The 27,849-nt window shown below is 45.1% G+C and overlaps 1 protein-coding gene across 8 annotated transcripts in view; it reads left to right on the top strand.

Moving 5' to 3' along the window:
* Positions 1-27,849, top strand: part of LOC144511763 (engulfment and cell motility protein 1) — a 275,624-nt gene that overhangs the window by 237,314 nt on the left and 10,461 nt on the right. For all 8 annotated transcript variants that reach the window (XM_078242020.1, XM_078242065.1, XM_078242047.1 and 5 more), the window contains 4 exons: positions 9,395-9,558; positions 16,991-17,103; positions 21,861-21,968; positions 23,251-23,333. In XM_078242020.1, the coding sequence (XP_078098146.1) occupies positions 9,395-9,558; positions 16,991-17,103; positions 21,861-21,968; positions 23,251-23,333 (468 nt within the window). The remainder of the gene's footprint in view (positions 1-9,394; positions 9,559-16,990; positions 17,104-21,860; positions 21,969-23,250; positions 23,334-27,849) is intronic.

The following is a 27,849-nucleotide window of genomic DNA, read 5'->3' as shown; positions in this document are numbered from 1 at the left end:
GCATGGCCAATGCACCTAACCAGCACGTCTTTCGGACTGTGAGAGGAAACCGGAGCACCTGGAGGAAACCCATGCAGACATGAGGAGAATGTGCAGACTCCACATGGACAGTTGACCCAAGCCGGGAATCGAACCTGGGTCCCTGGCGCTGTGAGGCAGCAGTGCTAACCACCGTGCTACCCAAAAATTGATGATTAAATCCTGCTGTTAAATATGGCAGGACCGCTATGAACCCATCCTGACCAGGTTCTTTGGTCATTTTCAGATCTTCCCATCTCCCAGCAAATACTGCTTGAAGTGATTGGTGCCACAAACACTCCAGACAAATGGGAGTCATTAACTCGCACACCCAACACCCCTGTGCTCTCTGACCAGTGTTGACTCTGGTCCAGCAATGCTTTGCTTTTAACTTCTCCAGCTTTATCCCCCTCCAAGATCTCTGCAGTCCTCCAATGCTGACTTCCTGTACTGACTTCCCTGATTTTCATCACTGTCACTGTTGCTGGTCATGCCTCCAAATGGCTTGGCTTTATGCGCTATAATTCCTTCCCCCTCTGCTTCTCAATCTCTCTCCTCCTTTAAGACGCTCCTTAAAACCCATCTCTTTGGCCAAGCATTTAGTCAGCCCTCCTAAGGTCTCCTTAAGTGACTTGGTGGCAATGTGTTGCTGATTTTCTCACTGCTACATGGAAGCAGTTTGGGATGATTTACAACATTAAAGGTGCTATATAAATGCAAGTTTCTGTTCGAACCATAGAATCCCTACAGTGCAGAACGAGCCTGTTCGGCCCAATTGAGTCTGCACCAACTCTCCGAAAGAGCATCTTACCCAGGCCCTCCCACCTCTTATCCCCTTACCATGGCTAATCCACCTAACCCGCACATCTTTGGACTGTGAAAGGAAACCCGAGCACCCAGAAGAAACCCACGGCCACGGGGACAAACTCCACACAGTTACCCAAGGCCGGAATTGAACCCGGATCCCTGGCGCTGTGAGGCAGCAGAACCAGCCACTGTGTCACCATGCTGCCCACAATTAAATTAAAAATTGAGTTTCTTCTTTTTAAAAAGCTCCGTGTTTCTAATGGTCTGCCTGTTGACAGTACAAGGGTCCAGGCTGACATAAACTTACATGTGTGTATCGTTGCACTATGCTGTGACTAACTTGACCATAAGACAGGTACTGTATTTTGAACTAGATATTAATCATTGTGCAGTTCCAGCATTAGCAAACAGGCACTGGGGGAGAATTGGAACCTTTATCATTTTGCGACTAATTAAAAGCAGGGGACAGATGCTGCCACGCCCTTGCCATTTTCCCTGAGAATGGATTGATGCAGTTCTTAACCCACCCAATATTTGTCTGTGACTCCAAACAAAGGCCCTCCCCCCATCTCCCCAGAGCAAACTCACTCTCCTGTCTCTCATTCCCCATGAACTATGGACCAAAATACAGACCAGCTGGGTTTCAGATCTCCATTCAAATGGAATTGCTTCAATTATAGTCTGCTCCTCTGAATTCAACATCATTTAATGCTCAAAACAAGACATTTGGATTATGCAATTTAACCAAAAGCATTGCAGAGGGCTTATTGCTGAACAGATACTTCAAATTAAGAGCAGACTGTATTTTTATTTCATTAGAAAATTGCCCTCAGCAAGGGGCACAAACCAATAATATATTTTTTTAAATAACTTTAAATCTGGAATTTTGAGGTGGTTGGCAGAGCAGCTACTTGTTTTGAATCTACTGACAGACATTTATTTTAACATTTGGTTTAATATATCATCCAACATTGACATCTGATTACCCAGGGTGTCACGGTGGCACAGTGCCGGGGATGGACCCGGGTTCGATTCCTGGGCCACTGTCTGTGTGGAGTCTGCACGTTGTCTGGGTTTCCTCCCACAGTCTGAAAGATGTGCTGGTTAGGTACATTGGCCACTTCATTATTTAAACCGCTGGATTACACTAAATAATGTCACTTGGTTAGTCTAACTGACTTCTTTCTGATCGCAACCCGTGTTGGGAATTAGCAATAAAGTGAAAGAAAACTTTTACGTTTCATGTGGGTAAAATGATTGCTGTTGTCAGGGGAAAAAAGTAGAAACTGAAGGTTGAAAGGTTGCGGGATCTGAGAGATTGCTTGTATGTTTCCCACATAGCTGAGGGCACCATATTGTGACATCCATTGAGCAGTACTAAAGGTGTGAGTGACATGTTCAGCAATCTACAGATGGTTACAGAAAGACTGAGTGTTGAGTAATCAGCAACAGGCAAACAGAATGAGCCCTGATAAGTTTACGTTTCAAGATTAAGTTCATTTAGTAGCGTCACAAGTAGGCTTACATTAATTCTGCAATGAAGTTACTGTGAAAATCCCCTTGTCGTCACACTCCGGCGCCTGTTCGGGTTACACTGAGGGAGAATTTAGCATGGCCAATGCACCTGACCAGCACATCTTTCAGACTGTGGGAGGAAACCGAAGCGCCCGGAGGAAACCCACGCAGACACAGGGAGAACATGCAGACTTCACACAGACAGTGACCCAAGCCGGGAATCGAACTCGGGCCCCTGGTGCTGTGAGGCAGCAGTGCTAACCACTGTGCCACCATGCTGCCCTGCAAATGCACAATCTGAACTCAATTGTTCCATCTCCATTTGGGAAGCTCTCCCCCTTTGCTGTTGTGACTAGTGACGCTGTCTGACCTCTTGAACAACCCATAGCTGGTGTTGAGTTTGGGTGGGAGATGATCAAAGTGACCATGAATATGTTAACAACAAGTCTAACTACTTTATGCACAAGTGCACGATACCATCTGTGCTCATTTAAATAAATGCTGAGAGGAATTGGAACAAAGGAGAGCACATTTTGTTTACACAGAATGGAAAACCTTGTGTTTATGAATGATTCATGTGCTCAGCTACATCTGCATCAGGCAGGAGCAGAGTAATGGTTGATCCAGAAAGCTCAGAAGATGCACTGTACGTTATCCTTTCATACTTTGTTCTTAAAATATTACCTCGTGTGAATTTCCAGGTCTCATTTTCATCCTCTGCATCATCACATCCGTCCCAATTAGTGAATTGTTAGAGGTAATTAGAACACAGGAAGCCAGTAACTGCAAACTGAATCCTTTACTTTGTGCTAAAATAAAAACTGAACCCTTTGCATCAAGTTTAAAAAGAAATCACGTGAGATTTTGTTCCCTTTGTTCCTCTTCAGAGTTTGGCGGCATTAGGAACTGAATTATAGTCAACATGGCTGTAACTCCCGTATTAACCTGGTGCATGCTGAGATACTGTCTCATTGGGTGAATACTCTGAATGTTATGATCTGAATAGCCTGTGTGGTATTAAGAGGTTCAATCCTTTATCTGTTCTGAATGACGGCCACATGGTGAGTGTTGCAATCGGACAGAGGGAGGGAGTAAAATTGGCCATTTGGTAATCCCATTGGCTGAATATGACCCAATAATAAGAGCACATATATGGATATCACCAGTAACCGATATTCACATAGAGCAGTGGTTCTCAGTGTGTGGGGTCTGCGCGGGTCCTCCAGGTGACCCACGAGCTCCTCCAAGATGCAAGTCCCTCACGTACAATGTCACAGTCGAGGCCATCCAAAAGAACAGGCCAGAACTCTCAGCCACACCACTCCCCCTCCACTCGCATGACACCACACAATCAGTTTGGCTTACACATGCCAGTTGTCATAAGTTCGAGCAACAGCAGTGTAGCTTTATTAGTTGGATTAATGTTACGGTTGCATCCATACAACTGCGAGATCAGATTTTTAGCACCAGTGGGGCTGAAAATGAAGTAGAGGAACTGGCTGTACGTGGACCCCGATGCGAGACTGAAGCTTTTCAAGCTTGGAATCAGATATTAGCTCATGGGTGTCTCATCAAAAGCAGCACCATGCTTCCCAATAACGTTGATGAGGTTTCTTCTTGTGGTGGAAACAGAAGTGGATGGGGTAGGACTGTTAGGTGGTCCACTGGGACCTTTGCTTCGGACAAAAAGTTGCGGACCACTGACAGTGCCTTTCACTCAGCACAATATCCAGTGTGGAAAGAATTAAACAGGCGCTGAGTAGAGCAGCGTCAGCTAAGTTGGTGGTGCCCTTGCCTCTGAGTCACAAAGCCGTGGGTTCAAGTCCCACTTGAGCACAAGAATCATTTCATTATTGGAGGAAGGGCCGGGGTGAATGGAAACTTGGTCCAAGAGAAAGGTTTTTTTTAAAGGAAGGGAGAAACGTGAATATGGGGAAGTGATTCAGGGAGAACGCTCTGCAGAATAAGACCTCAGTCACTGAAGGCTGTGCCACTATTTTTGAGGCTATGAGAAGGGCATTACACAAATGGTTAAAGTTGATGAAGGAAGATTTGGGGAGGTGGTAGGGGCTGGTAACACAGAGTGGTAGAACTGTGCACTTGTGGAGGTAAGATTTAAAAATGAGGATGTGGAGTTTAAATTCAGTCGGTTGAACACGAGGATTGGTTTATAACTTCATTCTCTGGATTCCAAGTTCTTTTTAAAATTTGTTCTTAGAGTTTGGGCATCCCTGATAAGGCCAGAAATTGCTGCCCATCCCTATTGCCCTGAGTGGAGAAGATAGTTTCCTTGAACAGCTGCAGCCTCATGCAGCGAGGGTGCTGTTGGTAGGGAGTGCCAGGATCGTAACCCGGAGACAATGGAAGAACGGTTACATATGTCCACTCAAGGGTGACTTTCGAATGGAGCTTGGGTTTGATAATATTCCCATGCACCTACTACAATTGTCTCCCTTGGTGGTGGAAGTCGCAGGCTTGGGAAGTGTTACTGAAGAAGCATATGAAAGTCAGCAATGACATGGTATTGGGTCATTGAGGTTCCCAGTCTGTTTTCTTATAGCGCCTTGGCCAGGCCACCGGCTCTCCAACTGGTGGGTGTGCCCCCACCCCCCCCTCCCCCCCCACCACCACCACCACCACCACAGCAACTGATAAATTCCACCCATATTTTGCAAATTCCACCCACTATAACGGGTGAGGACTATACAGTGACCTGATGTAGAATTGGGGTGGCACAGTGGTTAGCACTGCTGCCTCACAGCGCCAGGGGCCCGGGTTCCATTCCGGTCTCGGGTCACTGTCTGTGTGGAGCTTGTACGTTCTCCCCGTGTCTGTGTAGGTTTGCTCTGATTTCCTCCCACAGTCCAAACGATGTGCGGGTGAGGTTGATTGGCCGTGCTAAAATGCCCTTTAGTGTCGGGGGACTAGCAGGGTAAATATGTGAAGTTACAGGGATAGGCTGGGTGTGATTGTTATTGGTGCAGTCTCGATGGGCTGAATGGCCTTCAGCACTGTAGGGATTCTATGAATTGCATCCCTAGTTTTGGTGCTATATAAATGCCAGTTGATGTTGTAGCGAGTCCTGTAATTTTATTCACTCTCGCCCACAACCTAAACAAAATGTCTTTATTGCTGGGTGATTTTGTTTTCTATTGACCTCTGGTTCCATTGAAATTCATAATTAACAGGTAAGCAGTGAGCTTAATAACCAAGGCAGCTGTGGTCCTGATTATAAATAAATATTTCATTCTGATCCTGACTGAAGGGCTGAGATAGCAATGAACTTTTAAAAATATTCCCCTCACGCAAAATATGGCAAAGAATAGTGTGAGCAAAGTGGCTTGGGACTTTTCACTCAGTTGGATATATTGGCTGTCAGGTGGAATATTACCAAGACAACGATATCATCCAATGGCAGTGCTGTGTCCAAAGCCTGATTGATGACCAATAAATGGGGACGTCTTTCACCAGCTGAGTCTCAGTAACCTCCCCATACGCATTGTATTTGGCTCAACCTCTGCCCGGCTCCTTGCTGTCAGCTTTAGATCCAAGTTCAAAGTGTTAGCTGTAGCTCAATGGTCGTGCTGTCACTTCTTGAGTCAGAAGGTTATGGGTTCCATTGGCAAAGCTATCCTGTGCATGTGAATAATGCAAGGCATTCTCAGCACAGAGTTCAAGGAACACCATTTATCTGCAAATCACCTTAAACTATTCTGGTTCCTATTTAGTGCTGCAGATGTGAGTTTCTGCTCAAAGTGTCTGTTGACATACTAGGCAGAACTTTCCCGTCCCGCCTATGCCACGGGAATCATAGCGAACGGGGGCGGACCACGTGAAGGTCTGTTGACCTCGGACGGGAATTTCCGGCCTTGGGGCGAGTGTGGCCAGAAAATCCCGCCCACTGTCTATAACCCTGACGCAGGTCCCAAACAAGAGGCCGCTGAAGGAAACATATGCTCAAGAAACACTCAGTAGATAATGCTACAAACTGCAGTAGGCATCAACCATTGCCAGTGGTTGTATTCTTGCCTCTGGGTTCAAGTCCTATTCTCGAGACTTGAGTGCATAATTTAAACTGACATTCCAGTGCAGTACTGAGAGAGAGCTGCTCTGTCAAAAGTGCTGTCTTTTGGACAAGACATTAAACTGACGCCATGTTTGCCCTCTTGGATGGATTTAAAAGACATGAGTTGATGATGATCATTTGAAGAGGAGGGGAGCATTCCGGGCCAAAATTTCTCATTCAAACGTCACTAAAAGACATTATCTGGTCACGATCACAGTGCTGTTTGTGTGGTCTTGCTGTAGACAAATAGCTTACTAAGTTTCCTTACATGCAGCATTATCTACACTTCAAGAAGTATTTAATTGTACAAGTACTTTGGCATGTCCTAAGTTTATAGACGGGATCCTTTGGCCTACAGTGAGGTCTCTCGTACAGCAGGAGGTGGCACGCCGATGGCAGAACCTTCTGTTCCTGCCACTGTCAATGGGATTTCCCATTGACTCCACCCTGTACCTCTGGGAAACTCGTGGCAGGGTGCGCCATGGGCGGGCCCAGAAGGTCCCACTGGCGTGAACAGCCAGGAAGTTCCAGCATATAATTAGTACAACTTCCTTTTCTTTTCCGTGACCTTGATGAGATTTTTTTCAAAAAACATGTTGTACAACCAACTGAATAAAAATATATATGCATATTTTATTATGTGTGTATATATATATAAATATATATATCAATTTATCATAGAACACAGAATCACTACAGTGCAGGAGGAGGCCATTTGGCCCATCAAGTCTGCACCATAATCCCCCCCAGACCATATTCCCATAACCCCACGTATTTACGCTGCTAATCCTACTCATACTAGGGTCAATTTACATGGCCAATCAACCTAACCCTCACATCTTTGGACTATGGGAGGAAACTGGAACACTCGAAGGGAACCCACGCAGACACAGGGAGAATGTGTAAACTTCACACAGACAGTGACCCCAGGCTGGAATTGAACCCGGGTCTCTGATATTTTGAGGCAGCAGTGCTAACCACCGTGCCATCGTGCTACCTCTAATTAAAGTTCATTGCAAACATAGGAGTGCTTTTGATGATCCACATTTTTGGAACTAGCTCTTGTTTACTAACACCTTTCTATCAGGGAATCCTGTAATGACTTCAATCAGGCCATTGAGGTTGGCCTATTGGAATATGAACTCCTTGATTAAGGATCCAATTGATGGGTCAATCAGGGTGTCTTTGTCTTGTACTTAACTGGGAGTGTCAGTTCCCCTGACATCCCCAGAGGTAGACTGCTAACTGCCAGCACTCTGTGTACTGCTGTTAGAGTTTGTAAATAAAGGGATTTTGGTGAAGGGACTTCAGCCTCCACAGACTTATTACAAGACCCAAGCTTGAAACCACTTTCCCAATTTAATTTTGCATTAAAATCACATTATAAATGTTCTCAAAAATGAATGGAGTAAGAAAGAAAGCTATTTTACTGCTAGACAGTGCTAACTACTTGTTAAAAATCACATCCAAGAGTCTCTCTAGGATTGAGCAGGACTTGCCTCAGGCTAGCCGGGAAATCCTGCAGTTACTGTTCGATGAGCTTAGTGAGTTGGAAACATCCGTCATCGGTCCCGGGGGATATATTCAAGCAATAAAAGGATACGTCAATTCTCTTCCAAAAAGACACTTCATCACAGAATGGAAATGAAGCAGGGAGTCAACTTTGATCTGGAAACCATGGTAACTCGAGTTAAAGGAGCAGATTATAAACACAGCAAAGCAGACTGCAAGAAAATCTTGGAAAACTGACAAATGAATGCCCAACTAATAGGAAACCCCCGAGGGTGTTGAGGATTGCAAGCTGAGATTTAAGTTACAAAATAAAGAACCCTTCAATGTTAAAGTCTGTGCACTTCTTACAAAGAAATTTGGATGTCTTCAAATTCAGATGTGAGGATTTCACAAGATGCCTGCGGGTCGTGTGTTTGCCATGTGTAGTGACGTGGCTGAAACATTCAGAAAGAGTATCCAGGCAATTTTAACCTTATTCACTTAGCGCAGAGTTACAAGTTACTTAGCTGCCCTGGAGCCACCAAGATACCTGCTGGCTGCAACTTTTAACCTGCTCCCATGAGCAACTGCCAAGGATGCCCACTCAAAGCTGTCATGAAGTCATTGGGACCCGACTGGGCATGACCTGGGACTGAAGCTGCAGACACGGCTGAAAATTAGAAATAGTTCTCATTCCCCTTGTTGGGTCAGGGAAAGCACTGCTTGGAGCCTAAGCCACTGCTGCTCCAGACTCCTCTCTTCCCCAAGTGTATGATGCCTCCCTCATTTGAGCAGGAGATCCTCTGGACTGTGCAGTTTAATGCCACCACCCAGCTGTTCCAGGTGGGAAATGGAATGTGTTGATGAGGTCCAGAAGTCAGAATAGACCTGCCATAACTTCTGCAGCAGTGGGCAAGTCTCAAAGCCACTTTACCACTCAATTGATGGCAATTGAGGTCTTATCCAATGTCACCATTTTGAATTTGTATGACTCTTCTCCAGCACTCTGAAGAACAGTCATACAGACTCGAAACATTATTTCTCTCTCCACAGATGTTGCCTGAGTTCTCCCAGCTTTTTCTGTTTTTATATCAGATTTCCAGCATCAACAGTATTTTGCGTTTGTCCTAGTTAATGCAACCTGTTCTCATAATTTAAATGTTTCAAGCCCACTATCATTCTGGTGATTGACACCAGTTATGTTATGCCAATCCGTGAGAACAGAGAGCGGTAGTGATCTCTACACACACAAAACATTTCTAACTGCTGACTGAATTAGAGTATTCCATATGTAGATGACATGAATCAAATTAATGTGTGTGCACGTTTATCTATAACTGTAGCTCCTTTTGCCAACGGCACTCAATTTTGTAAACTGAACTGTTCCAAATTGAAAATGTGGCACCCAGACTCCCTGCTCTTTCGGAACCACCAGATGAAGTTTGAGCCTATGGACTTACCAGAATTTGTCTGTCCTTATTTTGTCTTTCTCTGCAGGTGATGCAAGTTGTAAAGGAGCAGATTATGAGAGCACTGACTACCAAGCCTAACTCACTGGACCAGTTCAAGAGCAAATTGCAGAACCTGAGCTACACCGAGATCCTGAAAATCCGGCAGTCCGAGAGGATGAACCAGGAGGACTTCCAGTCTCGTCCAATCCTGTATGCACCCCGACACTCTCCATTCTTTACCTTCTCAATGTGTGTCATTTCAAACATGTAGCAATGATGGGGAGGCGATGGCCTAGTGGTATTATCGCCAGACTATCAATACAGAAAATCAGCTAATGTTCTGGGGACCTGGGTTCGAATCCTGCCACAGCAGCTGGTAGAATTTCATTTCAATTAACAAAATATCTGGAATTAAGAATCTACTGATGACCATGAAACCATTGTCGATTGTTGGAAAATCCCATCTGGTTCACTAATATCCTGGAGGGGAGGAAATCTGCTGTCCTTACATGTCTGGCCTACATGTGACTCCAGAGTCACAGCAATGTGGTTGATTCTCATGTCCTCGGACAACTAGGAATGGGCAATAATGCTGACCAGCCAGTAATGCCCATGTCCCACGAATGAATAAAAAAACTAGCCATATATATAAGGACAATTTTCAGACGCTTAGTTTGTGTTTCCTTGGGTTTGGAAGGTTGAGGAGTGAGTTAATTGAGGTTTTCAATTTGATAAGTGGATTCGCTAGGCAAATATACAGAATGAGCAGAATAAGAATATATAGGAAAATATACCGAATGTGCTGAAAAAGAATATATAGAAAAGCTCTTTCCTCTGGTTGGGGAATGCAGAATAAGGGGCACAATCTTAAAACTAGTGCTAGACCATTCAGGGTGAAATCAGAAAACACTTTCACTTGTTTGTAGAGGAGTGAAAATCTGGAACATTCTTTGTCAAATAGGTGGGAATCAATTGAAATTTTCAAGACATCAATAGGTTTTTGTTAGCTAAGGGTATCGAGCGATATGGAACTTCAGCTGGCAAATGGAGTTGAGGTGCTATTTGACCATGATATAATAGAATGGTGGGCTAGACCTGAGGGGCTGAATGGCCTACTCTTGTTCTTATTCAGTAGAGAAAAAAACAGATTTTTTAAAACTCTGTTTTCAGCCCTGTGATTTTTGATCAGCTCTGGAGTTAGGAGTTACGTTGGGGACAGACAGGACAGTGGAGTGGTGGCCACAATCAGATCAGCCGAGATCTTATTGAATGGTGGAGCAGGCTCATGGAGCTGAATAACCTCCTGCTGCTTTTAATTCATGTGTTCTCCTCTTAAAGTGTTCACTCAGGCACACATGCAGACCTATTGAAACATCATCTAAATAACCAAATCCCCTGTGACCCCACACTGCAGGCTGTTGGAGAATGAAGAGCATCGCAACTGAATCTCATCCTCATCCCCTTATCTAAATATTCCCATTTTCCAGAGTGAGTCACTGGATCCGATCAGGAGCAACAACCCCAGTTGGTCATTTTTCCCCCTGGAATAATTCTAGGTTGCGGAAACCAGCCAAGTATAAATAATGATATCATTATAGCCTTTAGGGTAATGTCAACAAACAGTTATTGTTACTGCTAGCACAGATTTCCTTATCTCTCACTGACACAGCCTATTTTTAAAAACTTTATTTTCTTATTATCTCTCACTGACAGGGAGGCTGTTTTTTATTTTTAAAGGATTAGGGATTGACATGATTTCACATCTTAAAGAGTTCTACAGACCTTCTCCACCCTTCAAGAGAAGTTAGGTCTGCTCCAACATTTTGTAATACCCACACAATGGGGGGCATCTTATCAGAATTTGGCAAAATGTCAGGTTCACACAAAAAACTGGCGTGTAACTCCTCAGTTGCACAGACCAGTTTTTGCTCCAGTTTTGAGCCTCTTTAAAGATGAAAGTGAGTGGACTTGGTTTAAGCCGTCATTCTGGCAGGGTGGGGACTCCGAGCCCACGACAACAGGTTCCATCTTTAAAGGGTATCCCAATCAGAAATAAAAAAACTCTCCCCCCCCCCCACCCCAGACTCCCACAATCATCATCCCAGCCCGACCAGTGACAGCTCCCTTCTCCGTTCCCCCCCACCCATTCACACATAAATGAACTCCCACGACCCCTAGGGTACCCATTAGGATCCGGCCATTATGGGCATGAACCGGATTACATCACCAGAAAGGGGTGGGGAAAATTGGAAATTGCGGTCTTGCCAGTGAGATTCACAATTTCTAGTTACCCGGATTTTGCGCCCCGTGATCCCACTCACGGAGAGTCTGGGCTCGAGATACCACCCAACCTGTTGATGCAGAAAATTGAGAAAACCCAAACTCAGCAAAATTGAGAAAACCCAAACTCACAGTGTCCTCTGTTTGAACAGAGGGAAATATGATAGGATGAGGGATGAATTGGCTAAGGTAGACTGGGAGAGCAGGCTGGCAGGTAGGATAGCTGAGGAACAGTGGAGGATTTTTAAGGAGATCCTTTTCAGTTCTCAGCAAAAATATATTCCAGCAAAAAACAAGGATTGTAAGAAAAGGGAGAACCAGCCGTGGATAACGAAGGAAATAAAGGAGAGTATTAAAATAAAAACAGCTGCGTACAGAGTGGCCAAAAATAGTGGAGAAACAAGTGATTGGGAAAAATTTATGAAACAACAAAGAGAGACTAAGAAAGCGATAAAGAAAGGAAGGATAGACTATGAAGCTAGGCTAGCAATTAATATAAAAAATGATAGTAAAAGTTTTTATAAATATATAAAAAGGAATAGAGTGGCTAGAGTGAATGTTGGACCCTTGGAGGACAAGAGGGGGGAGTTAATAGTGGGAAATGAGGATATGGCTGAGTCTTTAAATAAGTTTTTTGTGTCGGTCTTCACGGTGGAGGACACAAATAGTTTGCCAAATATTAACGATAGAGGGTTGGCAGCAGGAGAAATACTTAATACGATTAATGTGACCAGAGAGGCAGTGCTGGGTAGACTAATGGGACTGAAGGTGGACAAGTCCCCGGGTCCGGATGGAATGCATCCCAGGGTATTGAAAGAAATGTCAGAGGTAATAGTGGATGCGTTAGTGATTATTTATCAAAACTCGTTGCATTCTGGGGTAGTGCCGGTTGATTGGAAAACGGCTAATGTTACGCCGCTGTTTAAAAAAGGAAGGAGACAAAAGGCGGGTAACTATAGGCCGGTCAGCTTAACGTCCGTAGTAGGGAAAATGCTGGAATCCATTATTAAAGAGGAGATAGCAGGGCATCTGGATAGAAATGGTTCGATCAATCAGACGCAGCATGGATTCATGAGGGGAAAGTCGTGCTTGACGAACATGTTGGATTTTTATGAAGATGTGACTAGGGCGGTTGATGGAGGAGAACCGGTGGATGCGGTGTTTTTGGATTTCCAAAAGGCGTTTGATAAGGTGCCCCATAAAAGGCTGCTGAAGAAGATTAGGGCACACGGAGTTGGGGGTAGTGTGTTAAAGTGGATTGGGGACTGGCTATCCGACAGGAAGCAAAGAGTCGGAATAAATGGGTGTTTTTCCGGTTGGAGGAAGGTAACTAGTGGCGTGCCGCAGGGATCGGTACTCGGGCCGCAACTGTTTACCATTTATATAGATGATCTGGAGGAGGGGACGGAGTGTAGGGTAACGAAGTTTACAGACGACACAAAGATAAGTGGAAAAGTGAATCGTGTGGAGGACGGAGAAGATCTGCAGAGAGATTTGGACAGGCTGAGTGAGTGGGCGAGGATATGGCAAATGGAGTATAACGTTGAGAAATGCGAGGTTATACACTTTGGAGGAAATAATAACAAATGGGATTACTATCTCAATGGAAACAAATTAAAACATGCTACCGTGCAAAGGGACCTGGGGGTCCTTGTGCATGAGACGCAAAAGCCCAGTCTGCAGGTACAACAGGTGATCAAGAAGGCAAATGGGATGTTGGCCTATATTGCGAGGGGGATAGAATATAAAAGCAGGGATGTCTTGATGCACCTGTACAGGGCATTGGTGAGGCCGCAGCTGGAATACTGTGTGCAGTATTGGTCCCCTTATATGAGGAAGGATGTATTGGCATTGGAGGGAGTGCAGAGAAGGTTCACCAGGTTGATACCGGAGATGAGGGGTTTGGATTATGAGGAGAGGCTGAGGAGATTGGGTTTGTACTCGGAGTTTAGAAGGATGAGGGGGGATCTTATGGAGACTTATAAGATAATGCGGGGGCTGGATAGGGTGGAGGCGGAGAGATTCTTTCCACTTAGTAAGGAAGTTAAAACTAGAGGACACAGCCTCAAAATAAAGGGGGGTCGGTTTAAGACAGAGTTGAGGAGGAACTTCTTCTCCCAGAGGGTGGTGAATCTCTGGAATTCTCTGCCCACTGAGGTGGTGGAGGCTACCTCGCTGAATATATTTAAAGCGCGGATGGATGGATTCCTGATCGGTAAGGGAATTAAGGGTTATGGGGATCAGGCGGGTAAGTGGTACTGATCCACGTCAGATCAGCCATGATCTTATTGAATGGCGGGGCAGGCTCGAGGGGCTAGATGGCCTACTCCTGCTCCTATTTCTTATGTTCTTATGTTCTTATGTAGTTCAAGAGGCCCTGCTGAGTTGGGGTCTCTTGTGTGAACCACTTCGTGCCCCCTTTCTTCTGCTGGGGATGTGGCCGTTGCTGGCAAGGTCAACAATTATTGCCCATCCCTAATTGCCCTTGTAAAGGGGTTGGTAAGCTACATTCTTGAATTGCTGCAGTCCATGAGGTGTAGGTACACCCACAGTGTGGTTTTGGGAGGGAGGTTCAGGATTTTGACCCAACGACAGTGAAGGAATGATGATATATTACCAAGTCAGGATGGTGAGTGACTTGGTGGGGAACTTCCACGTGATGGTGTTCCCAGGCATGTTTTTCTAGATGGTAGTGGTTGTGAGTTTGGAAGGTGCTGTTATAGGAGTCTTGGTGAGTTCCTGCAGTGTATTTTTTAGATGGTGCACACTGCTGCTACTATCCATTGATGGAGGAAGGAGTGAAACTTTGTGGACGGGGAGCCAATCAAGTGGGCTGCTTTGACCTGAAACCGTAAAGCTTCTTGAGTTTTGTTGGAGCTGCACTCACCCACGCACCCATCACACTTTTGTTTTCTGCTGTGTAGATTGGCTAGGTTTTTTGGGGAGTCAGGAGGCGAGTTACTCGCCACAGGATTCCTAGCCTTTGACCTATTCTTAGAAACATAGAAACTAAAAGCAGGAGTAGGCCATTCGGCCCTTCGAGCCTGCTCTGCCATTCATTTTGATCACAGGTGATCATCGAATTCAATACCCTGATCCCCCCCTTCCCCCCATGTCCTTTGATAACTTCAACCCCAAGAGCTATATTTAATTTCTTCTTGAAATCAGACGTTTTGGCCTCAGCTACATTCTGTGGTAGTGAATTCCACACATTCACCACCCTCTGGGTGAAAAAAATTCTTCTCACCTCAGTTCTAAAAGATTTACCCCTTATCCTCAAACTATGACCCCTAGTTCTGGATTCCCCCACCAATGGGAACATTCTTTCTGAATCTTCCCAGTCTAACCCTGTTAGAATTTTATACGTTTCTATGAGATCCCCTCTCACTCTTCTAAACTCCAGTGAATTTAATCCTAACCGCCTTAGTCTGACCTCATATGACAGACCTGCCATCCCAGGAATCAGCCTGGTAAACCTTCACTGTACTCCCTCTATAGCAAGGACATCCTTCCTCAGATAAGGACACCAAAACTGCACACACTGCTCCAGGTGTGGCCTCACCTATGCCCTATACAATTGCAGCAAAAATCCCTATCCCGATACTCAAACCCTCTTGCTGTGAAGGCCAACATACCATTTGCCTTCTTTACTGCCTGCTGTACCTGCGCTCTTACTTTCAGCGACTGATGCACAAGGACACCAAGGTCTCCCCAAGTATCCACCTCTCTCAATTTACACCCATTCAAGTAATAATTTGAATTTAAACCCATTCAAGTAGCAATCTTGTATTCACAGTATTTACATGGCTAGTCCAGTTCAGTTTCTGGTCAATGATAACCCCCAGGATGTTGATACTGGAGGATTCTGCAATGGTTACGCCATTGATTGCAAAGGAGTGATGATTAGATTCTCCCTTGTAAGAGATAGTCATTGCCTAGCACATGTGTGGCGCAAATGTAAACTTGTCACTTGTCTGCCCAAATCTTGATATTGTGCATTTAGACATGGACAGCTTCAACTCCTTTCAGAAATGGCGGAAAGGGGAGGAATTTTGTCTCCCATCTGCCATTTTGGAAAGTCAAAAATCCAGCTGATAGTGGGCATATCACATCCCCCACTATAAATGGTGAGCCAGTTGTAGGATTGCATTCAGGGTTTTCCACGCAAGAAGTTCTAAATCTTGACCAGTTGAGTAAAAGTTGATAGCCTGTTGGTTTTTTATTTCCAGGATTCGAAATTTTAATCTCGAGACAAGTCTTCTTTACCTGCTAATAGCTCATGAGAGACTGGCAGCTCTCCCACACGGCAAATGACAAAATTATTGTAAAAGGAGGGGAGAGAAAATAATCAAAATGTTGCATAAAATGTATTCACCCATTACAAATTAAACCTGTTCTTGTTATAACTGATATTTGTAAATATGTTCAAATTATTATGTAATTGATTCACATTTAGACTGTGAAGATGTCAGGATTTATTGCTAGACGTGAATCTATGTTCTAGTTTGCACAGATTACCGTGTGGTAATAAACGTCAGAATGAAACAGGGAGTCTCATTGATTAAGGTTTTAAAAGGGATACAAGTGGGATAATTGTAAGTAATTACCTGAGGACTCTGTTTGATTAATACATTGAATAGTTATATTTAGGGTGACTAAGTGCTCATCCAAAATTGTAACCCTTTCCTAGGATTAGCTTTGCAATCTTTTATTTTTCCCAAGTTTCGCTAAGATGTGTCTGGGCTTACTCTTTAAGGGATGTCAATGTGGGGAGAATTAAACAGTTTTTCTTTAAGTGCCCAGTTCCAGTATCAATGAATCCCAGGTCAGGTACAGCACATAGCCTCGTGCAGATTGTTCCAACAACGTACTCAGATGGGTTAACAAAGGTCAGTGGTGTAATTTGCCAAAGTGCCTTTCAAATACAAGGCCTCAAATAGGGTGGCACTGTGGCACAGTGGTTAACGCTGCTGCCTCACAGTGCCAGGGTCCCAGGTTCGATTCCTGCCTTGGGTCACTGTGTGGAGTCTGTACATTCTCACCATGTCTGCGTGTGTTTCCTCTGGGTGCTCCGGTTTCCTCCCACAGTCTGATAGACGTGTTGGTTAGGTGCATTGGCCATGCTAAATTCTCCCTCAGTGTCTCCAAACAGGTGCCGGAGTGTGGCGACTAGGGGATTTTCACAGTAACTTCATTGCAGTGTGAATGTAAGCCTGCTTGTGACATTAATAAATGAACTTAAATGTAAACCTTCAAATAGTCTCCCACCCTGAAAGACCCCACACCCCGATACAAATTCTCCAAATAATTCCCACTTCAAGAGCAGGGCTTTGTTTTTGACGATTGATCTTTCTGCCTGCAGAGAACTCAGAGAGAAGATTCAACCTGAAATCCTGGAGCTGGTCAAACAGCAGCGGCTGAACCGGCTTTGCGAAGGAACCTGCTTCAGGAAGATCAGCAGCCGCCGGCGACAAGGTACTGAGCACACAGATTCACTCAAACCCTCAACCCTAGCAGGAGAATCACTTTTAATTATATAGACATATTGGAAATGTGGAGTCTGTCTATTGGCATCACAATTAAATAGATCATTCCTCATGTCAAGTGTCAGAGTAGTTGAGCTCTCAATAGCTGATGGAATGTTTTGAGTCATTATTAATTCATACAGTTTCAATAATCTCCTTCTAAGTTATGCAACATAGAACGATATGCACTGCCATAGTTTTCCACATTATATCATTTTTTATTTGTTCTCAGGCAATGGGTGACTTTGGCAAGATCAGTATTTATTGCCCATTCCTCATTTCTCTGAGGAGCTGGTCGGGTTTGGGAGTGGGGGGAGGGGGTGGGGGGGGGGGAGTTGGGGGAGAGGGGTGGGAGGGTTTGGGGGAGAGGGGTGGGAGGGTTTGGGGGAGAGGGGGGGGGGGTTGGGGGAGACGGGTAGGGGGGTTTGGGGGAGGGGTTGGGGGGTTTGGGGAGACGGGTAGGGGGGGCAGTGCTGCAGACTATCTGGTGATAGTGCCGCCTCAGTGAGGCTAATTTGGAAGTGATGGTGTTTCCAACATTAAATGTTTATAGGCAGTCAAAATGCTTGTGAACAGACCACACTCGCTTTTATTGCACACGAATTAAACCTTGATGACATTGTAGAAACATTTCATAGAATTCCTACGGTGCAGAAAGAGGCCATTTGGCCCATTGGGTCTCCACCGATTCTCCGAAAGAGCTTCCCACCCCCACCCTTACCCTGTAACCCTGCGCATTTACCATGGTTAATCCACCTAAACCTACAAATCTTTGGACACTAAGGGGCAACTTAGCATGACCAACCACATAACCTGCACATCTTTGACGGTGGGAGGAAACTGGAGCACCCAGAGGAAACCCACGCAGACACGGGGAGAATGTGCAAAACTCCACATGGACAGTCACCCAAGGCCGGAATCAAACCCAGCTCCCAGGTGCTGTGAGGCAGCAGTGCTAACCACTGTGCCACAGTGTCACCCATTGTGCCGTGCCATATCTCTGGAAGGCAGGGGCTGCTGGTCGGTTCTTAAAAAGCAATGGTACATTAATTCAATAGCAACAGACCAAGAACAAGGTGCATTTGTGTAGCACCTTTAACAAAATGAAATGTCCCAAGCTCCTTTTGGGGGTATATTCAAACTAAAAACTAAGATTGCTCCCGGGAGGAGGGGGGAGGGGGATGGAGAGGGGGGTGGGGGGGGGTGGTGGGGGGAAGGAGGCGGGTCAGATGGCTCTTTGGTGGGGCAGAGGGAGGGAGGTGGGTCAGATGGCTCCCTGGTGGGGGGGAGGGAGATGGGTCAGATGACTCTTTGGTGGGGCGGGGGGAGGGAGGTGGGTCAGGTGGCTCCCTGGTTGGGGGGGAGGAGGGAGATGGATCGCTCTCTGGTGGGGGGGCAGGGGGGTCCTCTGCCACTCTGTGTGCGATCGGTGGGGGGGAAGGGGGACAGGGGGCTGCAATCGGTCTGGGTAGCGGGGCTGTGGGGGGATAAGAGGATCAGTTATGTCGTGGAGGTGGGGCAATGTCTGTGGGGGCCGGGGAAGGCATTATCCAGCCCGGGAGCGATGTGGCAGGGGGACGTTTTTCTATTTTTTTTACTGCGCATGCGCAGTTGAAAGCTCGGATCGGAGCTGCAATATTTCGGGTGCGATAAGCCCCGCCCACTGGCTTCTGCAGCGCGATTCAGAATCGCTGCTATTTCTTTCAGGCAGAGTGTGAATGGGGGCACTTGAGAACGGATCTAAAAGTCGGATCTGAAACACTCCCAGATTCAGCACTTAGAATCAAAATGGGGCCCATTAAATTTGGAGATAACAAAAGCATCATAGTGAGTTTCAGCAGCAGGTGGGCTGAAGATGGATGGAGACGGGCAATATTAAGGAGGTAGAAATAAGCAGTCTTTTTCTTAAACCGTGTCCACTATTTCTAATCTTCTCCCACTAGAGGAAACATTTTCCATCCTATCAAGTTTACTCAGGATCTTATATGTTTCAATGAGATCACCTCTAATTCTTCTAAACTCCAAAGGGTATAGACCATGAGACATAGGAGCAGAGGTAGGCTTTTTGGCCTATCGAGTCTGCTCCACCATTCAATGAGATCATGATTGATCCGGTATGATGATCCTCAGCTCCACTTTCCCGCCTTATCCCCTTAACCTCAATTCCCTCATTAATAAAAATTCTGTCTATCTCAGCCTTGAACATACTTAATGACCAAACTCTACAGCCCCCTGAGAGAAGCAATTCCTCTTCATCTCTGTCTTAAATGGGCAACCCTTACTCTGAGATTATGCCCTCTGGTTCTAGACTCTCCCACATGGGGAAACAGCGTATCAGCAGCAACCCTGTCAAGCTCCATGAGAATCCTATATGTCTCAATAAGGTCACCTCTCATTCTTCTAAACTTCAGATGAGTACAGACCTAACCTATTCAACCTCCTCAAAAGCAAATCCTTCCATACCCGGGATCAACGCAGTGAACTTTCTCTGGACTGCCTCCAATTCCAGTATATCTTTCCTTAGATAAGGGCACCAAAACTGTTCAGAGCCTAACCTGTTCAACCTTTAATCATAAGTCTTTGTTTCTATTGGCTCGTTGTGGAGCCGTGCTGTAGTAATGTCTGCAAATGGAGGTGATGTCATAAGATTTGGAGCAGGAAACAGAGAGAGAAGCCATGGAGGAGTTCAGACACCACAAATAAAGACTCAGTGCTTCCAAGTGTCATGTTCCCAAAGTTAGGGCTCTTTCATTGCCATGGCTAGAATCCTGATCATAGAGGGTCAAACACAGATTTGGGCGAAAGATGGGCACAGATCTGAGAGGTGCCAACAGATTCAAGGAGTTAGGAGCTATAAAATTCTATTGTGTGCCTATCTCCCATCTTTTTATTCTGGACAACTTTGGGTCTTACTGAAAAGAAGTGAAATAGAATGAAATTGAGTCTGATGCTGAACCCTAATTTTTTTTTGTTCTGCCCCAATTCATATAACCACGCTGGTACAAAACTACTTCGGTCAGCTTTGCTAATATTCAGACCCTGACATTGATCATAAGCATGCAGTCAATGCTGTGGTGATTGAAAATGGTGTGAAATTGCACAGTGCTGTTGACTCTGGGCACCAGGCTGCCCCAAGACAAGGAGACATGAGCAATCCATATTGTATACGTATCTTTCATTGCTGGTTTGTTTGATTTATTTGTGTCACAAGTAGGCTTACTGCAATTAACACTGCAATGAAGTTACTGTGAAAATCCCCAAGTCGCCACTCTCCGGCACCTGTTCGGGTACACTGAGGAAGAATTTAGCATGGCCAAGGCATCTAACCAGCACGTCTTTCAGACTGTGGGAGGAAACTCACGCAGACATGGGGGAGAATGTTCAAATTCCACATAGACAGTGACCCACGCTGGGAATCGAGCCTCAGTCCCTGAGGCTGTGAGGCAGCAATGTTAACCACTGTGCCACCGTGCCACCCCTTTGGTCCCAGTGTTTGAAGGCGAGAATCAAAGCCATCGGCAATATGTTGCAAGTCAGTGAGTTCCGACCTCCAATAAACTTCAGAACATTTTTTGAGCAGTGAAGAATTCTTGGTGCATTTGTAGACAATTCTACATTCTCCTCTTGGTTTTACTGGGTCTCTTGCATCAAGAAAATACAATGAAAAGCCGATGCCACCAGCAAAACAGAACAAATTTGCTCACTTTAATTGTACTCATACTAAAATTGGAACAATATATAGGAGGTTAACATGGCTTCTACAGAAGGATGGAATTCATAGAATCCCTACAGTGCAGAAGGAGACCATTCAGCTCATCAAGTCCACACCAACTCTCTGACAGAGCATCTTACCCCCTGCCCTATCCCCATAACCCCACATATTTACCCCGCTAATCCCCCTAACCTACATATCTTTGGACACTAAAGGGCAATTTAGCATGGCCAATCCACCTAACCTGCACATCTTTGGACTGTGGGAGGAAACTGAAGCACCCGGAGGAAACCCACGCAGACATGGGGAGAACATGCAAACTCCACAAAAACAGTCACCCAAGGCTGGAATTAAACCATGTCCCTGGCGCTGTGAGGCAGCAGTGCTAACCACTGCGCCACCCTTCAAGTTTATGACAAGATAGGTGGAAGCCACACAGCCTCTTTCTCATGATCAGTTCAGACTTTGCATTGTATTTGCACTATATCCCTGTGTTGAAGGGCCATGGGACATTTTACTACATTGAAGGTCCCATATAAGTTCCAGTTCTGGTTTTGTTTTGACTGTAACCATATACATGGTTCAATGTACATATTATAGATTGACAGGGGAGGAACCTTACAGAGTGGCTTTTGGCTGACTCCAGGGTCTGAGTGGTACCAGTCTTTGGATGGATTACTGTGGCTCTTCCCTTATTTTTCATGCACTGATTCCAGAGTGAAACGAGGTCCACAGATGGTTGGGCTGACATATTCTCCCCTTATGCAGCGTCAATGCCAGGTGGCAAGGGTATTCCAACAAAAAGGGGAAATCAGACTTTGGAAGGTTTCTGTTGCCTCAGCCTCAATACATCCGTCATTACGTTTGGCCGGGACCAAAGTGGTATCTGTATCAGTTCCGCTTTGTTAAAAACGATCTGCTTTGCATAGGTTTTAAAATCAAAGCGATGTGTTTGTAAATCCATGCTGGAAGTGACAACGTGATTCATTTTACAGACAAATTCTGGTATTGCCGTCTTTCGCCCAACCACAAAGTCCTGCACTATGGAGACCAGGAGGAGAGCCCTCAGGGCGAGGTGCCACATGAATCTTTGCAGGACAAGTGTAAGTGCTGCCTGTACCAGAATAACAGCAACTATTCACACAGCGCCTTGCAGCTTGCAATGCTATTAAACCACGCGGTGAACACGGGTAGAATACTATTATACAGTATTCTTTCTGTAGACAATGCTGTCAGGGCTGAATGTTCTTTCATTACATAAGAGCAAAATTGCATTACAGCACAGAAATAATCTGGCAGCATAAGGAACCTCCTCCCTCAGCCCCTTCAGTATTTGTGAATTATGGGGACACTGCATTAACATAGCAATGTAGCAACATGCCTGACCTTGTGTCACAGAACTGATGCCGCACATGAATTAATGTACAATTGAATCAAACTCTTAAAAATTAGGTGTACATGGCCAGTTTCTGAAAGATGTGTAAACTGCTTTTAATGGCAGATTTAATCCTTTGTTTATTTTTCCAGAGCAACTTTGATCAGGGAGAATCTAAGAATATAAGAACATAAGAACTAGGAGCAGGAGTAGGCCATCTGGCCCCTCGAGCCTACTCCACTATTCAATAAGATCATGGCTGATCTTTTCGTAGACTCAGCTCCACTTACCCACCCGCTCACCATAACCCTTAATTCTTTTACTGTTCAAAAATTTATCTATCCTTGCCTTAAAAACATTCAGTAATGTAGCCTCAACTGCTTCACTGAACAGAGAATTCCACATATTCACAACCCTTTGGGTAAAGAAGTCATATGTAGAAGAATCTACTACACGTTTTGCGCACAGCACTACATACCTTTACCACTTTAAATTATAGACTGTGCACACTCAGTCTAAAGTTTAAAGTTTATTTATTAGTGTCACAAGCAGGCGTATATTAACACTGCAATGAAGTTACTGTGAAAATTCCCTAGTTGCCACACTCTGGCACCTGTTTGGGTACACTGAGGGGGAATTTAGCACGGCCAATGTACTTAACCAGCACGTCTTTCAGAAACTGGCCATGTACACTTAATTGGTGAGGCTAAGAGCATGCATGAAAGGGAGAACATTTACCTTATCCTTTTTAAAGTGCTTTATTGTCACAAATTTTGACTCAAAAGCTAATGCTTAGAACAGTACTTCTATATTACAATATTTTACTGTAACTATGCGCCTAGGATTAGCTAAAGTAAGGTGGAAAGAGGCTTGTGTGGAGCATGAACTCCCATACAGACCTGTTCCGTCAAATGGCCTGTAGATGTGCTGTAAATGTTAGGTAACTTACTGTATCATGGTGACAGGAGCAGCAACTGTGTGTTGAGAGTTTTTTCTGTTTTTTTTAACAGTACCGGTGGCCGATATCAAAGCTATTGTAACTGGAAAAGATTGTCCACACATGAAGGAAAAGGGTGCCCTTAAACAAAATAAGGTAACCATTCACTGTGAACGTCAAAACGATTTCACCTTAATGCCAAGAGAGATTTTTTGAGCTGTGGTAATATTAAATAAAGTTAAGAAAATACGTGTGGGTTAGAACAGGAAAGAGAATACATTTCTTTTGGATGAGATATTAAACCAAGGCCTCACTTGCCCTCCCAGAGAGGCATAAAAAATCCTACTCTGTTATTCGATAAAGAGCAGGTGAGTTCTGGGGTTTCTCGGCCAGCATTTATTTCCTCAGCTCAGACCCAAAACACTTAGGGCCATAACCTTCGAATTCCAGGGTGTGGTATTGGGGGGTACTCCAAAGATGACCTGAGGAATCCCCTTCGCAGGTTCCCAGGTAAGGTTTGCACAGCAGTTGCCCAGATGTGCAAACTTCCCCTGTGTAATTGCTCTGATCTGGGAAGCATCCAAAAATGTGATTTAAATCACAACCTTCAGATTGTTTCAACTGTGTTACATCAATGTTTACTCAGAGAAAATAAAGACTAAAACCACTTCTAACTTCTGGGTAACTATTGTACAGGCCAAGGGGGGCTTGCACCACAACCACATCTACTTTCCCCCACAGGATTACCCCACCCACCCAAAACCCAAATGGTCTCCCCCGCCACCCCGCAACTATCCCAGCCATGGGACTCCCATAATCCCCAACAGGAATTCTCCAACCCATGACATTCTCAAAACCCCATGTGGACTCCTCTACCCATTTTCCCACCAGGGTCAACTCTCACCCCCACCCCCCACTCCATCGCCGAGGCCCAACAAACCCCCACGCCCGACCCAACCTGAAGCTTGACTCCCGTCCGACCTCCCCCGATCTCTGATTCCTACCAACCTCCTCCTGACCTCTATTTCCCCAATATCTGATCACCCTGACCACTCCCCTGACCTCTAAGCCACCCCCAGTCTCTGACCCCTTTAACCACGCCCCCCCCCCCTTCTCCCAACCTCCAACTCCCCTGACCTCTGACAATCCTGATGTTTGGCCTCCTTGACCTCACCTCAACACTGACCTCTGACCACTCCCACTGCTGACTACTCCAAACTCTGATCCCCTGACCTCCCTCCAGACAGCCGATGCTCCGCCCGTCTACCTTCAACAACCGATCTCTGACCTACTGCAACCTCCGACCAACCCCCTGAGCTCTGAATTCCCGCCCCCCTCATCTTCAAAGCCCTCCATCTCTGATATCCCAGATCTCCGACCCATTCCCATTGCCCCCGGCCTCTGACCACGCCCTACCTCTGATCTCCGACCTCATCCACTATCCCCGACGCCCCCAACCCCCAACTTTTATCCATTTACCTTAGTCACTTAGCTTTTCCCTGACCTGTAAAAGGCCTTTATGCTTCAGTGGACCTTTAACTTACTGACTTACACCAGCTAGTGCCATAGAAAGGAGGACATGTCCTCCTTCCCTTCAACTCAGCTGAACTTTGATGCGAACCCCCGTAATGCCCAGCACTGCCTGCATCTCCCTCGGCCTGAGTTGGAAGGTCGGGTGTTAAGATACAAAAATTAAGGTACAAGACTTGAAATTAGAGTGATTGCCACCCTGAGACAGTTCAGGCCCAGGATATTTTTATTTATATTGTAGCTGTTAATGGGATTTCAGTATGAGCACATTGACGGCCATTTCCTACTTTACAACAGTTACCAGACTTCAAAAGCGTTTAACTCCGAAGTGTACTTTGGGAAGTCATGAGGTGGTAAAAGGTGCTATATAAATGCAAGTCTTTCTTTCCTTAGTTTTTGGCTTCCAGTGCATCCAACAGAGGAAAACCTCTGATGAAGGGTCATCTAGACTCAAACGCCAGCTCTATTCTCTCTCCACAGTCTGACGACCTGCTAAGATTTTTCTGTTTTTGTTTCAGATTCCAGCATCCACAATATTTTGCCTTTAACTTATCTTTCTCTTGTTCTGTCAAACCTGAAGATGGTACATTTTGTTTTCCTGTCAAACGTGGTTAGAACTACTTATGTAGTGATTGATTACATAGGGATATTCGACATAGAATCAGGCCATTCTACTCAGCCACTCTGTGCTGGCATTGCCCCACTCAAACCTCTTCCCATCTTTCCTCAGCTCAATCTTACCATTGTAGCCCTCTACTTGCCTGCCCATCAAATGTATCCTAACTTCTCCATGATGGCATGTCTACTGTTAACGTCAATTTCCCCCTGCAGTAGAGAATTTCCACACTTTGGGAAAGAGGTTTCTCAGTGACTATCAGATCAGTGAGGTTCTATTTTTAATGACATACTGGAATTTATACAGGTGTTTTGTGAACCTTATTCTCTTACTCAGTGCATGCCACAGATCAGTGGCTTTGAACTGCATTATTTTACATTCTTTCATAAAAGCTTTTCACAAACTAAACAGGAAGAAGGGAGCGGGAAGATGTTTCGCTCGACACTTTTTGATTTGTTTTGTCCTTGGGTTTCTGATGGCAGATTCACATGGATTGATGTATTGTGGCTTTGCCCATTAGAACCTATGGCAGCGCAAGAGCAGCAGAAACAAGGTGGAATTTATTTCTCCTCTGCTAAGTGCATACAATTAGGTTTCTGCACTCATTTGTAGAGATTGAAGAAGAGTTACCTGCAATAATTATGTTGAGTGGTGCTCTTATTTATCTGACTACTATTCCCACTGTCTCTGTATTGGAATTCCTTCATTGCAGTCATCCCAGTGAAATGAAAATAATTGACTTAGACTGCAGCAATAATAATACTTTGTCCAGCAATTTTGAGCAGAACATGGGCGCACTGCTCAAGTTATCCAAAATTAAGCCCAAATGCACTGTTAAAGAAGCAATAATTTGTCTTTAAACAACACCTTTCAGAACCTCAGATCATCCCAAGGTGTTTACAGTCAGTAAAGTATAGCAACCAAATAAGTTCGCACATATAGCAATGTGTTCATGAGCAGATCATTTGGTTCAGTGATGTGTGTTGTGTGCTATTTATTGGCCAGCACACCAGAAAGAAGGCCCCTTCCCTTCAAAATAGTGTCACGGGATTTTTTACTTCTGTGTGAAAGGTTAGATGGGACTTCAGTTTAATGTCTCCTCCAAAAGTACTCACTCAGTACTGGACTGGCATGGTCAGCCGAGGTTATGTGCTCATTGTCTCGGCAGTGGGACTTGAAACCACCTCTTGCTGAGTCCAAGGAGAGTGCTGTCATTAAGTCACGGTAACTCATCACCATTCAATATGGTAAGCTGATGGAGAAGATCCTGAGGGACAAGATTTATGAGCATTTAGAGAGGTTTAGTATGCTCAAGAATACTCAGCATGGTCTTTTCTCCTTGGAGAGATGTAGGATGAGAGGAGACCTAATAGAGGTATATAAGATGTTGAGAGGCATAGATTGGGTGGACTCTCAGAGGCTTTTTCCCAGTGTGGAAATGGCTGCTACGAGAGGACATAGGTTTAAGGTGCTGGGGGGTAGGTACAGGGGAGATGTTAGGGGGAAGTTTTTCACACAGAGGGTGGTGGGCGAGTGGAATCGGCTGCCACCAGTGGTGGTGGAGGCAAACTCAATAGGGTCTTTTAAGAGACTCCTGGATGAGTACATGGGACTTAATAGGATGGAGGGTTATAGGTAGGCCTAAAAAGTAGGGATATGTTCGGCACAACTTGTGGGGCCGAAGGGCCTGTTTTGTGCTGTAGTTTTTCTATGTTTCTATAAAGGTCTGCACGCCAGCACGAAAGGGAGTCCACATATATAAATTGAAGAAACTTGATCACATCAAGCGCAGATGATGTTTGCTGACGATTCTTGCAGCTGGGAAACAAGATCCTTCTTTACATCAACTGACACAAGAACGGGTCTGCGATTGAATTGTTCCACCATATTTCTTAATTTTGGGGAAACCTTAATCTTACAGGCCAGGCAGCAAACCTATAGAATTGGGTGGAACACTGGTTTTAAATACCCATAAAATCATAGAATCCCTACAGAAGGAGGTTACTTGGCCCATTGAGCCTGCACTGACAACAATCCCATCCAGGCTCTATCCCCATGTATTTACCCTGCTAATCCCCCTGACATTAAGAGGCAATTTAACCTGGCCAATCAACCTAACCCACACACCTTTGGACTGTGGGAGGAAACCGGAGCACCCGGAGGAAACCCACGCAGACACGGGGAGAACGTGCAGACTCCACACAGTCACTCAAGGCCAGAATCGAACCTGGGTCCCTGCCGCTGTCAGGCAACAGTGCTAACCATGTGCCACTGTGCCGCCCTAATACTGTCCAATATTTACTTCAATGGAGTGTAAAATCAGGCAGCGTATAAAATCAGCATTGTGCCTGTTAAAATTGCCCTCAGTGAAGGGGAATAGATGGCACCATTTTTGTTTCAGCTGACACTGGTGTAGGAAGGGGAGAAAAGACTTTGAAAACAGAGGAGGAAAATAACTGCGAACATTCTGTTCCATCATATTTTGCATTCGTAATAAAATGACGTGTTACTAAACCAAACCCCTAC

The sequence above is a fragment of the Mustelus asterias genome, chromosome 2, assembly GCF_964213995.1.
Source record: "Mustelus asterias chromosome 2, sMusAst1.hap1.1, whole genome shotgun sequence".
NCBI lineage: Eukaryota > Metazoa > Chordata > Chondrichthyes > Carcharhiniformes > Triakidae > Mustelus > Mustelus asterias.
This window is presented reverse-complemented; position numbering and strand designations above follow the sequence as displayed.